Source organism: Phyllostomus hastatus, unplaced genomic scaffold (genome assembly GCF_019186645.2).
Source record: "Phyllostomus hastatus isolate PE091 unplaced genomic scaffold, TTU_PhHast_1.1 phas_contig_80, whole genome shotgun sequence".
In the NCBI taxonomy this organism is placed as follows: Eukaryota; Metazoa; Chordata; class Mammalia; order Chiroptera; family Phyllostomidae; genus Phyllostomus; species Phyllostomus hastatus.
The window spans coordinates 55,504,925-55,522,500 of NW_025333960.1; the positions used below are offsets into that span (position 1 = coordinate 55,504,925).

Sequence of the window (17,576 nt, forward strand, 5' to 3'; positions counted from 1 at the left end):
CCCGGCTCCTCGCCCCCACCCCGAGCCTCGGCCGGGCTCGTGCCGGCAGGACGGCGTGCAGGTGGCCCTCCTCGCCCCGCCGCTCAGACAGCACCTGACGGCGGGGACCTGAACGCCTGCGCCGGGCAGGTGGGCCCGTCCTGCACGTGGGTGTCCCCACGAGCTCCGGACCTCCGGGACGGCCAGACGCCCCGGCGGGGGCAGACAGGGCTGCGGGCTGACGCGGCGTCCTCCGCCCGCAGTGCGTCCGGGCTGCGCAGCGCCCTGGGAGCGGGCGTGAACACGTGTGTGATAATGAGATTGTTGGCGCAGTCGTCCTGGAAGGACGAGAGCAATTAAGCTGCTGACTCGCCCGCGTCGGAGTGGCAACAGGCCCGCGCGGGCCCCGCTCAGCCATGTAATGGGGCCGTCCTCGCTCAGCCGCCCGCGCGGGGCGGGGGGGGGGGCTGTCAGCCGCCGGGGCGGGGCTCCGCCGCCTGCCGCCACCGCCTCTGCCACCAGGGAGCCCGAGTCTCCCCCTCTGCGCGAGGTCCTCCCCGGAGGGGGACAGCCGGGGGTGCACCCGGGCCGCTCTCGTCCGATCTCCACCGCACGGCTGGGGAGGTCTGGGGGGAAGGAGCCGGCGGCCCGGCCCCCGGAGCTGTGGACAAGTAACGCCACTGTCCTGGCAGACGGCCCCTCGGCCGGGCTGCCGTGGGTGAGAGGACAGTGTGGGCAGCGAGGGCGAGGGCCGGGCAGGCGGTGCCTCCGGGAGGGCGCTGCCGCCACTCGCAGAGCCCCCTCGGGCTGGACAAGGTGGACAGAGGCTGGTCCCTGATCGGCCTGGTCCTGCCCCTTACACACACGGACATGCACAGATGCACAGACACAAACACACAGGCACACCCCAACACGCACACACTCCACCTGCCCGTGGCTGCGAAGTGACACGCTTGCACCTGCTCTCAGCCGGCGGCTGCGTGTTGACTTTTCCAGGGAGCCTGGGACTTGGGGCTGCCCTGTAAGTGACCCCGCGGGGGCCGGCCACCGCAGGCCAGGGAGCTCCCGAGCGGTCTGCGGCACCGGTGGCGTGGGAGGGGGCGGGGCCCCCCGGCTCTCCGCTGACGCCCCTCGTGCAGGGACCCAGCCGCAGCCTGGCTCTGGCTGCAGAGGGGTCCAACTTCTGCAGTGGTGGGTCAGGGCCTCTGTCACCAGTGCCACCCCTGGACTCAAGGACCAGTCTTTGCCACCAATTAGAAGGCAGCCATCGGCACGGACTGCTGGCTGGTGGAGCCTGGCCGTGGACCGCCCCCGTGCCTGGGGAAGACCCGGCCTCGGGTCAGGCGGGGGCTACGCCCACCCCTCGCCCTGATCTTAGCGCAGCAGGGACAGCAGAGGCAGAAGGGCGTGCGTCCCACAGGACAGCTGCCCCTGCAGACCCAGGGGTCCGCGCCTACACGGCTAGGGGCCTGGAGCCGTGTCCAGGCAAACAAATGCCTAGTGCCGACAAGATTCCGAGTTGTGGAAGGTGGAGGGGTCCCTTTAACGCCCCTCCACCTGGAGTCACTGTGCTTCTGGCCTCGACACGAGGGCTGTGCGTCTGCGGCCTCTGAGCGTGGAGGTGGTCTCCAAGAGGACGGCTCAGCGGGATGGCAGGAGCCATGGCAACACGGGAGTGAAGAGACCCAGTGCCCAGATCGGCGCTGGGTGGCATGATCCCCACCCAGCTCGACTAAATGCCTGACGTGTTGGTGCAGGTGGGGGCCCCTGACATGCTCGGTCCCTGGCTTCGAGGGTCGCAAGGGTCACGAGGACCCCATGGCCCTGCCAGAGCTAACCACCTTCTCGCAGTTGTCTGGGATATGCTTCCGTGGGGCGAGGGGCAGTTTGCCGGCCCAGTGGGTGCTCTGCCCTTCCTGAACAGAAGCGTGGCATCTGTAGTGTGCGTGCTCTTCCCAACATAGACACGGGGACTCTTGACCTGACCCAGAGTAAGGGGGGCCCCTCGTCGGAGAGCCGGTGGGTGGGCTGTGGATGGAGAGAATGCACAGCCTGTCCCTGCAGGCAGCTGTCTGATAAAGCTGTCGGAAGAGAGTTCCAGGGAAATGGAGCCGGAGCCCTGATCAGCCTGTGCCTGAAGCCCACCCTACCTCTGAACTTGCTACTTCATGAACCTCCTTAGTGTTTAGGCCAGTTCTAGTTGGACGTTTTGATACTTGCACCCCAAAGCTTCCTAGCTGCTTTGTAATGTGATACACACATGTACCATTTTATATGTTTAATGTGGGTACAGTAGGAGTCCACAGTGGACCTGTCGCAGCGGGTGCCAGAGCGATGAATGTCAGTTCGAGTCCCTCACTACTCAGAGTGCGGGGCACAGTCCAGTGGCATCAACAGCACCAGGGAAACGCAGGTCTCCAGGCCCCCGTGGACCTGCCGAGTCAGGACCTGCCAGAGTCAGGAGTCAGGCCCAGGGATGCACGTGGAGGATCCGTGGGAGGGCACCGCTCTGGCGCAGACGGCCTTAGTCTGAGAGCCATGGCCCCCACCCCCTGGCTCTGCCCCACTTACTGCCTCGGGGGCTCGGTGAGGAAGGCGAGCCCTTTTCCTGTGCTTTGAAAGTCTGGTCTCCACCACGGGGATTGTCTTGATCTACTTAATAGTGAAGAGGAAAATTAGTGACATTGTATCCCAACGCAGCGAGTCTGTAAGTCCCAGGAGGCCATAGGAAGTGTGTGTCCAAGCGGAAGCGGTAGATACTCTTCAGTAACGGTGATGCGCTTTTGGTTTCCCTGCTCAGAGAGGGGGCGTGGGGGCGGGGGCACTGGGGCTCCTGCAGCCCAGCCGCCTGGGCGCCCCCGGCCAGGAGGAAGGGATTCTCCGACGGTCACTCGGAGGAAACACCCTCCAGCGGACAATTCCGCTTCCCAGGGTCAATCCGGAGGGCATGGACCGGCCCCGTCCCTCCCGGGCCCTGGTCAGAAGTGAGGTTCGGCCCACGATGAGGTCACCTCGGGCACTGTCACCGCCGGGGGAGGGCTTCTCAGGGTGGAAAGGGGACGCTTTATCAGGACAGGGCTTGCTCGCGGGCAGTCGGAAGTTCACACTCATTGCACGTTCGGTGACGGGAGACGGAAGCGGCGTGAAGAATGGGCGTGCTCAGTGCCTCGTGGCTTTGCGGGGCTTGTTCGGGGGCCTCAGTTCCAGGTGGCCTGCTGCCGGTACGGAGCCCGAGGTCCTGCCGCACGCGAGCGTGAAACGGGGGACCCAGCCACGGCCGCCCCCAGACACACCCCCGCCCCTTGCCGCCCACTGCGGCCCTGAGTCGGGGGCACCCCGAATTCAACGTCGTGGGGGGGCAAACCCAGGTTGTAGACGGTTTGCTCTCGGGCACGTCAAGACGGTCCGCGCGCATCAGCTTTCTACAGGCAGCAATGTAGGAGAGTGCTGCGGCTCTGGGGGAAGAGCTCTCAGTGCATGAAAATAAGCTTTTCTGTGTTTGATGTTCGTCATTTGACACAGAGGAATACAAGGATTCGACAGGAGGCAAGATGATCCTCCGTGCAGCGTTAAAACTGAGGAGTGGGCATCCAGACATTATTTCTGCTGAGTTGCACCCCCCATCACACACACACACACACACACACACACACACACACACACACACACACAAAGGTTGTGTGCTGTTTTGGCAACCAAGAGTCAGATGCTCTGGACCCTGGCCTTGAGAGGGGTTGAGGGGGGTCCTGCGTGGGGCGCTCCTGTGGTCCGAACTGTGCTTTTTCTCCTGGGCCGGTCATCTTCTCATCCACGAGAAGATGATAAAAAAAGGGCTTTTGTTATTCTTGGGCACCTTTTTTATTGCCCTCACACAAGGAACATTTTTTTGTATTTCTTTTAGAGAGAAAGAGAGAGAGACATTGAATGGTTGCCTTCTCATATACACCCTGACTGGGGATCGCACCCACAACCCCCCGGTGTACAGCACCCTGCTCCAACTGCCCGAGCCACACGGGCTGCGGCTGTCCCAACACTTCCGATCAGGCGTGTTCCCAGAGACTTTGGCAGGTCACAAGGTGGACACGACAGCAGTGGCCGTGCCCTGGGAAGACACCTCGGCTCCAGGTTCACTTCGGGGTCCAGGGAGCTCTGTGACCTTGGACCGGGCACCCGCTCTTCCTTGATGAAACGGGGAGAACTCGATGTCCCTCGAGTCCCGAATTTCACCTCCCACAGGACACCGAGGTCTGCCCGTTCAGGAAGGACCGAGGGCAGCCCAGGGTTAGCCGCTGGCCCACCACCCAGGTGTGGGCCAAGGGCCTAAAGGCAGGACCCCTGAGTGCATTCCTCTGTCTCCCACGGACCAGGGAAACAGTTCCCTGCGGTCACCCCAAGACGCGGGGGCTGCTTCCCTAGAACGCAGCGTCACGGAGCGTCTCCTGGGCTCTGAGCACATCTCTGCTCTTTGCGCTTGGGCGCTGCCGCCCGCCGTCGAGAGGGTGCGTTTCAATGACGACTTTAATTTCCCGTCGGCAGGAAGTCAGCGTCAGACAGGGCCCCCCCCGCACCCCCCGGAAAGGCTGCCTTTGGGGGTGCCGTGGGCGTCTCTGCACTTCCGGCTCAGGGCTCCCTACGCAGACCAGGCACTCGCTGGTCCCCCAAATGAACTATGCCCTCACCCTCGTGCTGAGGGGCCCTGCAGTGCAGGGCGGGTCCACAGGGGCACATCCGCGGGGTCACCGGGAGATGCCAGGGCGGCGCTGACCCCAGGCCACCGTCTGGGGTCACCAGCCACCCGGAGCCAGAGGACGAGCGAGTCAGAGACTCGGACACACGGGAGTGACAGGTGCGCCTTGTCTGACTTTCTCTGACTAGCTAAGAACTCTGCCATCGAGAATGCTTGAACTGAAACACGCTGGTCAAATTACGCATTCGTACAGCGCTTTTAAACAAATTTATTTTTGCCAGTGTTCCGTAGTTTCCTCATGATAGCAGTAGTAAGAGTCTCAGATCACACACCCGTCCTTTTACAAAATGAGATAACATAACCGTAAAGGCCTCGTGGGGAGGAATTCAAAGTCGAAAATGCCCAGCCACACTGCCGGTCCAGTTTTACCTCGTGACGTCTGAAATGCGCTAAATCAGTGACAGAAAACCTAACTTCAAAAACTCCAACGCGCCCCCAAATTAAGTAACCGTGTTTGCCTGAATACATGCTGTGTCCTTAGATAAGCGCCGTCAGTAACAAGGGACAGGGGACACAACGAGAGAGGGGGGCAGGTACAGGGCGCAGGAGCTGCAGACCCACCACCTCCCGTCGCGGGCATCGCATCCGTCAAACTCGCACGGGGACCCTCGGACCCGGCGCTCCGCCGCGAGTTGTGTCTGGCGCTTCTGTGTCATGTTTCTTCCCTGAAAGTTGCATGTGGCTCCTCCGCTTCTAGATAAATCTAGAAGGTGACATTTATCCCCTATGACCTTGCGGCGAAGGGATCGATGGAAATATTCTCGGTGCAGAGCATCCCCCCCCCCGCCCTGCCCGCCGTGAAGGCCCGGAGCGAGGGCCGTAAATCGGGCTAATTGGGAATCCCACGAAGGGGTTAAAGCATCACCCACGGCGAGCCGGGTGGCCGTCACCCAACGATAACCAAATAAAAGCCAGGGACAGGGAGCCGAGAGGCCGGTCCCCGCGGCCGGCGCCTGGAGCCGCGGCACCTGTCAAGTCCCCGACGTGAGGCAGGTCGGAGCCGCGCGAGGCCTCTCGTCCTCGTTAGCCCGCTGCCGCTCCGCGGGCTCGGGCCGCAGCACTTCCGGTCTGGTAAGCAGCGAGCGGCTCCTTGTCACCGCGCTGTCGTTGGAGAAACGCAAACCCACACTAATGACCGCGCACAGAGCGGACCCCCCTCCTCCTCCTGGGGACCCCGGGCTGGCGGAGCCCTGCAACCGTTCAGGGACTGTGTCAGGCACAACTTCTGTGGCGCTGCCTGGCGAACTACTGGGATTGCTTTTTGTTTTTTTAAATGCTGAAATCGGTCCACGGCAGAGGTCATCCTCAGGGGGATCCGGAATCCGAAGTCACGAGGAGGGGACGGTCAGGAAGAGCCGGGGACCCTCCTCTCTGTGCACCTACCGGAGGGAAGCCCCTCCCTCGGCCCGGCGTCATGCCCCTGGGGCTGTGTGCCGAGAGGCCACCCCGGACCCAGGGAAGCCTTCACCCACCGCGGCCGCCCAGCCCCTGCCCCTGCCCCTGCCCCAGCCTCTGCCCCAGCCCCTGCCCCAGCTCCTGCCCCTGCCCCAGCTCCTGCCTCAGCTCCTGCCCCAGCTCCTGCCCCAGCCCCTGCCCCAGCTCCTGCCCCAGCTCCTGCCCCAGCCCCTGCCCCAGCCCCTGCCCCAGCTCCTGCCCCAGTTCCTGCCCCTGCCCTGTCCCACCCCAGCCCCTACCTCTGCCCCAGCCTCCACTCCAGCCCCACCCCTGCCCCAGCCCCTGCCTCTGCCCCAGCCCTGTCTCTCAAACAAAGACTGCCAGTGGCCCTGAATCATGGACGCACTTCTTGTGACGTGTCATCGGCTCAGCAGGAAGGTGTGGAGGGGCCTCGAGCTGCTCCAGCCCCCACGGGAGGCTGGCCTTGAACGATGGTCCCAGAAGATGGAACTGGTGCTGAACTATGACCCCCAATTTACAAGTCATTTTTCAGAAGAATAAAAAAAAAAAGTTCAAACATCTTTTTGGCATTACGTGAATGGGCGGGATCTTTCGTGCTTGTTTCCCGAGGCCGGCGCGCAGCCTGCCTGCGGTGCCGCGGTCTGGACGCAGACCCCGGCACGCACGGACGGGGGTTTCAGATTAGGTTTTATTTCAAACCTGGGCGTTGGAGGTTTTTTTTAAACATAGCCGAGTTTAGTGTATTCCTTCAAAACACAATAAATTCCTATTCTGTAGCTTAAGGGATCCGCCAGTAAAAATGTTGGTCTTTCATCTTTATTACCCTCCCATTAAAATGAAAGAAACCGGGACACACTGCAGCTTGGAAGCAGCCGTGCAGCTGGCAGCGTCCTCGCCCCGCGGGTCCCCGCACGGGGGGCAGGGCCCTCTCTCGCGTGCCCGCCCGCACAAGCCGCCACGGGCCGCCACGCGCGGGCACGCGCTCCGCTCCGGGCAGGGCCGGGCCGTGCAGCGCCGCTGCAGCGGCCACGCTCGTCCGTCCCCTGCCGTTTCCGGGGCCGAGCCGCCGCCGGAACCTGTCTCCTCCCCTCGCGTTTGTGCGGCCGGGAGGCAGGCCGGGCCCCTCTCCGCTCTGCCGCAGCCGCTCGGCCTGAAAGGGGCAGATTAATAGCCGAGCCCCGCGCCGGTCCGGCTTTCCTTGTCCCCTGCACCGGTAACCCTCCGCCGTAATGAGGACACAAAGAGCCTCGCGTCAGGCCGCCACCCTCCCTCATAACTCACGCGCCTCGCGGTGGCCGTGGCCTGCAGTGCCATTTGTCTTGAGTGCGGTTGTGACACTTCGGCATGATCCATAATTTGGCCGCTATTTACCGTGACATTCCCTTCAGTGCAGCCATAACATTCAGTGAAACCGTTATTCGGCCCCATTTACCATATAAATTGTATTGTTGTGCATGCATGCTAGCAGCTACATTAGGTGCCTGGAAATGAGTAAATCTTGCGAAACAGAGACTAACAGCTCCCGGGCACTACGGTTTCCTCGCTCCTCAGGCGGAGGGCGAGAGAAATGAACCGCGGTCACCCACTGTTCTGGACCACCTTTAATTGTCTCCCTGTTTATTTAGCACGTGAGACACGCAAACCCCAGGGTTTGAGGAGCAATCTGGCGGGCCCTGCCTTCTGAGAAAGGCACTGTGGGGTTCCCAAGTTCACGGGGCAGGCTACAGCGGTCTCCGGTGGGCTGAGGGTCAGGAGGCCGGCGGGTCAGCAGCTGCAGGCCCCCTTCAGAGGAGAGGCCACTTGACCCGTCACGCTCCTTTGTGACGCCGGCCCACGGGGCAGGCAGCATCTCGCTCCACCAGAACCGGGGGAGGGGGAGACGGGAGGGAGGAGCAGGGCGGCCAGTCGGTCCCCACCGTCAGCGATGAAAAGCCCACCTCCCACGCCCGGCCAACTCCGATGTGGGGCCAGTGCGTTGATATCGTTGACCCCTTTGCTCCCGGGTCCGCCCGGGGCTGTGCGGGCAGTCCCCGCCCAGGCGTCTGTCAGGAGCCCCCGCTCCCCACCCCGTGGTGTGGCCGGGCGGCTTGCCCCGGCTTGGTTACGGGGACCCTCACTGTGGATGGAGCACGCCCGAATCAAGTTGCTCTGGCCCCCCAACTCCCTGTCATCCGCTCCCCCAGAACCGCTTCTGTCTGTGTCAGCTTTCAGCACTGATTTGCTTCTTGGGGGCAGAGTGAGATGTTTCCTTCCGACACGGGCCTCGCCCAGCACAAGCTGCGGCACGTCCGGGACCTTAAAACAGGCCTGCGACCGCGTCCTCACTTCTTCTGGTAATCAGTGCAAACCCAAGGTAGGGGAGAATTCCTCCAGCTCTCCGTTCAGACAGCAGTTGGCTAGCAATGCCCAGGAACCGAAGGGGCCGTTTCCTGAGAGCGTGGGCTCTGCAGGGACACGGTGGAGCTTTGCCTTACGTCTCCTTTATTAACTACCTATTAGCCCAAGGCCAAACCCCGCCACAGCAAAGAATTTGTGAACGATTTTCACGACCGATTTTAAAATCTCATCAAGCCGAAGTACATACTGGTTTGATCAGCTCTCGCATCAGGAATTAATTTAGTTTCCAGGAACAATAAAATCTGGAAGGAGACTGTCTCTGACCGAAGGGCTGAACGTGAAGGTTCTACCCTGAGCGGCAGAAGAAAGTTTTAGGAGCGCGTTATTTTTTCAAGGGGGCGGGGGGAGGGAGGGAGGGAGGGAGGAGAGAAACCTACGCTTCGGTTCGAAGAAACGCCATCTCTGGTGCCGAGGAAGAATAAACTGGCTGAAGTGGTCCCGAAGCCCCAGAGCCCTGCTCCCCCCCATAGACGCCGCCGCCCGCGTCTACAGCTTGCTGTCGACAGAGGGCGGCAGCTCGACCACGACCTTCCCGGTGTTCTTCCGCGTGTACATGTAGTCGACCGCCCGGAACACGGACTCCAGGCCCACGAACCCGCCCCCCCGCGGACGGGCCGCCCCGGTCCACCTGGCACACCAGGTCTCCCCTGGCGCACATGTCCACCAGGCGCTGCATGGACGCTCCGTACTCGGAAAGGTAGTGGCTCAGAAAGAAGCCCCGGACGCTGGCCGACTTCCTCAGCAGCGTGACCGGTAGCGCTTTCGCTTCCACGGGCGCGAGGCCGGTCGGCGTTTGGTAGCCGGAGATCAGCCCGATCACTATCAGGCGCCCCTTGACGGCCAGGGCCTTCACGGCCACGTCGAACATGGCGCCCCCCACGGACTCGTACACCACGTCCACGCCGCCAGGGTACTCCTGGGCCAGCACGGCGCCCACGGGCTCCGAGCGGTAGTTGATGGGCCGGTCGCAGCCGAGGGATCTCAGGAAGGTGGCCTTGGCGTCGGAAGAGCAGGTTCCGATCACGTGGCACTTGGCTTTTTTTGCCAGCTGCACGGCAAACTGGCCGGTGCCCCCCGCCGCGGCCGTCACCAGCACGGTCTTCCCCTCCTGCAGCCCCCCGAGCTCCCGGAGGCTGATGTACGCGGTGGCGCCGCTGACCGGCAGGGTGAGGTACTCGGGCGCGGCGGTGGGCACGGGCGTGGCCGCGTGGGCCGGCACCACCACGTACTCGGCGAAGGCGCCGGGGGCCATGTAGGCCACGGCCTGGCCCACTGTGTACCGGGCGCTGGCGGACAGGCCCAGGGCGACCACCTCGCCCACGCCTTCAAAACCGGCGTCGAAGGGGGTCTTGACTGAAGGGTCATATCGCCCCGCCGAGTAGTTGATGTCAGAGGCGTTAACACCGACGAACCTGGAAGAAAACAGCAGAGAGAGGGAGTAAGACGCTTCCCTCTCAAAGCCTTTCCAGCCCTCCTCGGAGAACCCCTCGAGCTGGGCTCCCCCGCAGGGCCGGGGCACCCCGAGGGAACGCGAGGGCCGTGCGCCCCGATGTTCAGTCGGAGAAACGAAACGAGTCTTAGTGCAACCGTGATTTGCAATCAGAGTCTTGCTGTCACCAGTCTAGGAGGAATTTCAATCACTGTGGACATCGCATTGTTGATTTCACATGTCATTTATGTCCCTCCTCTTTCGTTCAGAAAAGAGGAATAACTCAAAACAAGAAAAAAGTGTCCAAAAGCGTCCTTCTCCACAAACTTCACTGGATGGAGCTGGGTTGGCAACTAATTGGCCTCCTAACAAAGATGTTAAAAACAACAGTGGGGTAAAATATTTCCCAAGGAGGAGACCCGTACTGATTTCGGGCACAGTGTAACACGTGGGATAATCCTAGTTATGACAACAATATTGTTCAGGATGGATGTGGTGTGCAAGGTCACTCCTGCAGGGGTTGTTTCAGAACACCGTCCGGGGCCGCCACGGCCCACCTTCTCTCTGCTGTAACGGGGTCCCGCGTGAAAATATGCACTTTGATTAACTGAACAAAAATTGTCTCATAAGGGGAGAGGGGTTTTAGGGAACACTCAACATTTTACAGTCCTTTTCAGATGAAAAGGAAAGCACATCGTCTCTCCAGTTTTCCTCAACAAGAAGCAGAGACCTAAGATGATTAATGCCAGATGATTATTTCCACGTTGGCATCCAGAGTCAGTTTAATTGCGCGGCCCGTACTTTTACCGGCTTTTTTCCATCTCGGTGTACCTCATAACGAAAATATCCTGGTGCAGAAGGGGGGAAAAAGTCGTCTCCTAGGAATGTCAGGAGGTGGCTCAGACATATAATGGATGTCCCTAAAAACGTCATCTCCACCTGTAATGAAGTGCAAGGGGAGGTGGCATCTGGTGGCAGGAGGAGAGCTGGTAAGTAGGTCATTTCAAAATAATGCACTTTTAATTTAACTTAATACACCCAAACCGCCCTGTGCAAGGATCCGCTTCCCCTGGACTGCAGGTAATACTCGGCCCTTAAAAATACTCCCCGAGGATTCCGACTACGGCACTGAACGCTCTCTGCGCAGTGCAGAAACAGGAACGCAGGAAACCGTTCTTCCCAGCACGCGGGCTGCTTGCAGAAGTTAGCACCCCACGCAGCAGCGGCGGCAGCAGCAGCAGCAGCAGCAGCCCTGAAGGAAGCAGCCAGCAGCCGCAGACTCCCATGCCATAAATGATACACAGTAATGAGAAGTGGGGGAAATGGTTTTCGCTGGTTTCTCATTTGGCAGTTTCATACCAAGACGCTTGCATTCTGTTTGGGGGTGGGGCGGCGGTCGGGGCTGCCCCCTCTCCTTGAGCTCGCCGGGTTCTCCCCAGGCCTGCTCTTTGTGAAAAGGGCCAGCTTCTCCAGAGCAGGCGGCTGGTCTCCCTAGAAGACAGCCAGGGCCCAGCGCCTCTCGGAGACCCAGCCTAGGCTGAAACGCAGGCCCCGGGAAGGCTTCCTGTGGGGGAAATTCGGAGGGTGGGGGGCGGCTTCACAAGTGGGCCCCTGGGAACCCCTCCCCCGAAGGAACCCTCTCGAAGCCTCTCCAGCCTCATCCCCCTGGCCTTTGCGCCTGCAGTCCCAACAGTCAAGGCTGCCTCTCTTCCGCAGGGAGACCCCGCCTTGGACTTGGAGGGATGCCTGGGTGGCAGCCAGCCCCTCGGAGGCACCCCACCCCCAAACCCAGGACCCAGGAGCTGGAACGCCGTGCTGGAGAGGGCAGTCCCAGCTCACCCCCGCCCAGCCTGTGGTGGGGTTGCCGCTTCCCGGGGAAGAGGTGGGAGACCCAGCAGGGCGCCCCGCGCCAGGAGAAAGCGGAGGGAGAGGGCGTGCGAGCCACAGGGGACAGAGAGGGCCTCGTGTGTGTGTGTGTGTGTGTGTGTGTGTGTGTGTGTGTGTGTGCGCGTGCGGCGGCACTCTGCTGGGAGCGGGGGCTGCAGCCAACCGGCAGAAGCTCGAGTTTGCCAAGGGGGCTTTGCCTAAAAAGTCGAACGTCTCAGCGGAGCAGGGGGCGTCCGCCAGAGCGGCGACAGGACACCCGCAGGCCCGCTGTCCCCTTCTGTCTTGGTCTCCCCAGGGACCACCTCTGGGGGCCAGAGGCCAGAGGTCGGAGCTTCCCGGACCGTCTCCCTGGGACTCGACAGCCTCCACGGACAGCCCGACCCCCCCGTCCCACACGGTGTCCCCATCACCACCGCCAAGAGGCACGATCAGCGTCTGGGACTCGGGTGTGAGCCGGGGCCCTGTCCCCAGGGCTGGGGTGAGGGGCTGCGGCGCAGACCCGTGACTGTGACCTCGGCCTTACTGGGCAACGCAGGGATCTGGCCGGCACGCCCACCCTGGAGCTCCGGCCAGGGGCGGTCAAGTTCTGGGGGAGCCCGCAGCATCCAGGGCGCCCAGGTGCAGCAGCAGCCGCATAGAGGCCCGCCAGCGCCTGCAGCCAGACTGTGACCTTGGCCTCAGAGGCACCCCCATTTTCGTGCCCCAACCCCCAACCCCCGGGCTCTGCCTTTCCTAAGTCGCCTGTGGTGGGCGAAGGCGTCTCAAGCTGGTGGCGAATCCGGGCTCCGAGCACCTCACACTCTCCACCGGCCTCCGGTGCAGCCTCTGCCTTTCCCCAGACCCGGATGCACCTCTGTGCTGACCTGGGCTTGGGGAAGAGGTGCCTGAAAGTTGGGAGCCTGCTAGTTCCACTCCACCAGGAACAAGTTCAAGAGCATCCCTGCCGAGGGGAAAGGGCCCGAGGCGAGCAAGAAGGAAGGGAAGATAAGACCCACCAGGAAGGATTCGGGCTGGGAGGCTCCCCATGCGCCCCTTTCATTTGAAATCTGCACTTCTAATGAGTGGGGGGTGGGGTGGCTCCAGCAACCCCAGCACAGGACCCACTCAACAGGGTGGTGGGGGGACCCTGGGAGAAAGAGTGCACGGCGGGTGGGCTTTCCCCCAGCAGAGAGCCTTCCAGAGTCGCCCTGTTTGCTCGCATCAGAGAGTGCCGAGTCCTTCGCGTTCACGGTGAAACAGGGCGGGCTTCGGGGGGGAGGGGAGGGGAGGCCGCCCCCTCTCCCACCAAAACCGAAATCAAAGACTCCGGTCGCCTTCGGTGCTGGGAGACAGAGTCCAAAGTCGTTCAAACCAGACTCTCATTTAAAAAAAAATACCAAATAAAGAAGAAGGGGAGGAAGAAGAGAAAAAGAAAAACCACGGGCCTGGAGAGTGCGCAGAAACCCAGGTCCCCTCCGGTGGGCAACAAACCCTTCACCCCAACGCTGTCCCCACCCCCTTCTCGGCTTCCTCCCGCAAACTCGGGGCTCCATTGTCTCACACAGGGGCAGGAAATCGTTAGAAATATTTGGAAATGGAATAATGTGTCACTACGGCTCAAAAAAAAAAAAAAGCTAAAAATAGCACTCCAACGGACTTCCCCGCAGGGCGTGTTACTCTTTCTTCCAGGAGATGCGGCGTCCAGGGGACCCTGCGGCTGTCCTCGGAGGTGAGAAGCAGGAAGGTGAGAACTGGAGGAGGAGGCTCCACAGTGGGTTCCAGGGGGACCCTCCCGCGCCCCTTCTCGCCTTTCCTGAGTGGTAACCTAGATTATCCTGATCCTCCCAGCGCTTAAAAGCACTTCCCCCACCCCCCACCCCCATGAATAAAGACTCTCTATTTTCTGCCGAGGGGGTATGAGACCTACACAGGGTTGCAAGGGGAAGAAAAGTCGGACCTCCACACCTTTCCAAATAAGTACATTTGGGCCGAATCCATTCATTCCAGAGCAGGCTTCACCCTGATAAAAAGGAGCAGCTCTTGCCTAACATTTTCATGCAATTAACGCTGTTCTGGGGACATTTGGTCTAGAAGGAAGATGGACGAACCTGCAGTGAATTATGAAGCCTCTCTGTTGGGGGGGGGGATGCCACCTCCACTGACCTCGGCTGTGAGAAGAAAGGGTCTCTCCGCAGTGGGGGGTCGGAGCAGAGTCACCAGCAGAGCAGGGAAGAGGGAGGCTGAGGTCTCCCCCCCACCCCCAACAGGCAGAGAGCTGCCTGCATTCTCCTTCTGTCGCCGGCTTCAAGGTAGAAGGGAGAGGTCAAGGTGTGCATATCAGTGTACTCACGACTTATATGAAAGGGATTCTGGGCATAGATGGAGGGGAAAGGCACCGCTCTTAAAGCAGCCCAAACTGAGGAACTCCCACCGCGACGGCGAACTCCGCGAGGGAGAGCCGGTGGTCCAGAGCTCTGGCCCGAGAATCCAGGGACTCCTGCCCGTGAGGCAGTGCCTGGCGGCGCCCTGGCACCCAGCAGGGATGGGGACAGCGAGGGGTGACCGTGAGCGCGAGTGGAGAGGAGTCTCAGGAGGAGGAACGCCCCACAAGTGCATGCACACGGGGCCGGGAGAGGCCGGGAGAGCCTGCGCTGCGGGCAGCGGCTGCCTCCGCCAAGGGCTCGGGCTGCGGTCCCACCTCGCCACAGCGGGTCCTGCGCTGACCCCGCACCTTCCCTGCCAGGGAGGCTCAGTGGCCTCCTCCCCACCCCGGACCCCGTTTCTAAAAGGGATCTTACTCAAGCCCTTGTGTGCGCCACAAAAAGGAAACCCAAGACTATGAAACTTTTTGCCTGTTAAAGTCTGTTTGGAGGCTTTTTAGCCTGGGGGCTCATCTCCGCTTCCAGCAAATCACTCGTGTGTCCGTCTCTGCTGTTCCGCGTGACTCACACAAGCCCCCTGTCTAACTGGGCAGGACCCGTGTCCTGGGTGGCCGCAGCATCTCACCCCACAAAGCAGAGCCCCGCTTCCACTCCGGCAGACTTCTAAACGGACGCGCGCCTCCCGCCCTTTAAAAAAGCGCCTCCTCCCAGCTTCGACTCACCCTCACCCCCACCCCCTCCTCCGGCTCACTAAATGTTTACGTTTCCAACCACCTTCCAAAAGTTTTATATCGTGGTCAGAATTCCGCAGTTTTGCAGTCTTATTTGGGAGGCTGACGTGACTCTCCAAAATGGCCCGACTCAACGTTGCATCCAGCTGCTCGCGCGGAGCACACCCCGTCCCTCCGTCCTCGCCGGGGACTGAGAGGACGTCCTGGCGCACAATTTACAACGTAGTTACCATCAGGACTTTCTCCTCCCTTCGGAGTGTTATGCAACGTGGAGCGTGCAACCCTGGAACCCGTCGGATTGGGGACTGGACCCGGCAGGCGGGGGAGTCCTGCTCTTGCGAAAGAGATGGAGGAACCGGGCACACCCCGCCTCCAAGTCCGGCAGCCAGCGAGCGGACCCGCCGGGAGAGACCCGCGGGCCTGGCTCCCACCGTGAGGTCCCGTTCCTTCCTGTTGCTCCACCAGTTGCTAGAGATCAGCGAGGCGGAAACACGTTAGGGTGGGGAGTGGACGGGCGGAAAAGGCAGAGGTCGGGCCGCGACCCCAGGGTCCCCGAAGGTCTGCAGACCGTGCGGGCCGATGAAGCCATGCCCCCCCCGCCCTGGCCCAGCCGCCGGGGACGCGCGCCGCACGCCGGTCGGTACACTCCGGGGCACACACGACAGTCGCACAGCACTGACCACACGGACGACAGGGGCACACCGACACACTCAGAGACAGGCGCCGCCACTGCGAGGTGACTGCCCACCTGGAGCGGACAGGAGACGCCAGCCGGGTCCGCGGCCTCCTCCCTCCGAGGCACGTTACCGAAACGTCGCAGTTGGTGTCCAGGCTGCTCCTGCTCCACCCTAAGGATTATGGAAACGCGGGAGCCCTGGGTGCGCGTGGGTGGGCCGGCGGGAAGCCTCCGCTCCTGGGTCCCGTCGGTTTTATTTCGGGAGCGGGAGGGGGCGGAGGGAGGGCTGGTGGAGGGGAGGGGAATCCCAAATTAAAATAACCCCCAGTTATGAGGACGTTCAGTGGCATCGGATATTCACACCAGCAACAGCCTCATTACATTCGCCTTCACCAGATGGCGGCGGGTTCAACTTCCCGAGATCTCGCAAAGTCAGGCTTTGCGCCCGAGAGCGCGGGGCGCGGGGACGCAGGCGGCCGGGACGGCCCGGGAGAGGCGAGGCCGGGGCGAGCGCGCGCGCCGGGCTCACCGGTTTCGGACGAGGAGGTCTCCGTCCCCCGGGAGTGGCACCGGGCAGTCCCGGAGCAGGGTGACTGCCTCGCGGAAGTCCGGGCTCAGCCGAGTCACCACCAGCTTCTGCATGGCGCGGGCGATGGCGGAGCCCGGGAAGTCCAGGAAGTGGCGGGCGTACGACTGGCCACGATGGTTCGGGCCCCGGCGGACGCCAACCGCAGCATGACCCGCGCCTCCGCCCGCTTTCTGCGCCGCCGCAGGCAAAGGTCGCGACCGGCCGGGGCAGCTAGGCTCCGCTCCGCGCTGGCGGGCGGGCGGAGCCGGAGGGCCCGCCCCTCCTCCGGCCTGCGCCCTCCCCTCGGCGCCCCCCTTTCCCCTCCACGCCTGGCGCCCGCTCCCCCCTCCCGCGCGCAGCTCCGGGAGTCCACGCAGCCCCCGCGGTTCCCGGACGCGCCACCCCCGGGGTCCTGGCCGCGGACTGCCGCCACCCCGGTAGCTGCTCCTTTAATCTTTTTGTTTTGGTTTGAATCTGCTCGGCGCAGACTGGCCAAGGAGCCTCTCCGCCCTCCCCCTTCCTCCGGGCGCCGGGGAGGCACCGGATATCCCCACCCTCCCCACGCTCTAAAAGCCGGATTTGACTCCTCTAAAGGGTGAGGGGGGCGCCGAAGGGACCCGTGCGTCCCGCGATTGCCGCGGTCCCGAGCCGGCGGCAGCCCCGGGCATTCTCGGAGGCGCGGCGGCCGGCGGCCGGCACAGGCGCCTCCCCTTCCCGTGCGAAGCGTTCACTTCCTTGCAAGGTGGTACGAATCAACCCCGAGCACGGCCGGGGCGGCGGGGCACGGCCGGGGCCCCGGGCCGCGCAGGGAGCCCCCGCCGCGGGTGAGCGTGCACGGACGCCGAACTGGGGGCCGCGGCGGCGGGGGTGGGGGTGCTCAGCACACCCTGCGCCCCAGGCTCCTGGCCCCCCGTCCCCGGAACGCCTTGCTGCGCCGGAACCCCTGTTAGTCCCATTCAAGTTGCACGAACTAAACAGTTTTCTTTATTTTGGCCTAGATTTCGTGTTTTTCCATGAATGTTTTAAGCGGCTTCTGCAAGACAGTTACAGGTTTCCCTTTGGGAGAGAACACACATATTAGAAACCAGAGGGCCGAATTCCCAGAGCACATAAACATCTTAAACTTCTTGGTGGGGATGCCGAGGGACTTAATTGAATTGGAGATGTTGCAATGATGCAGGAAGACCTCGTTTTATAACCCCGCCAGAGAGAGCTGCAGCTGCGGCGTGTCAATTTTCGCCCTAATTGTCTGTATTGACCAAATAATCAATTCACTTTTCATAGAGGGACCACATTAAATATTGTCTACATTTTTGTGTGATGAGCTAAGTCCATCTTGAATTTTTCATTAAAGGTATACATTTTACTTAAAAAAAAACCCTTTTG

The 17,576-nt window shown here is 62.0% G+C and overlaps 1 protein-coding gene across 1 annotated transcript; it reads right to left on the reverse strand.

Moving 5' to 3' along the window:
- Nucleotides 1–8,602: 8,602 nt before the first annotated feature.
- ZADH2 (zinc binding alcohol dehydrogenase domain containing 2) lies at nt 8,603–16,895 on the reverse strand. Its single transcript, XM_045849827.1, is given in 4 exon segments — nt 8,603–9,133; nt 9,135–9,951; nt 16,152–16,320; nt 16,323–16,895. Coding segments are annotated over 4 exon segments (1,131 nt in total). The 5' UTR covers nt 16,360–16,895; the 3' UTR covers nt 8,603–9,025.
- Nucleotides 16,896–17,576: the final 681 nt, after the last annotated feature.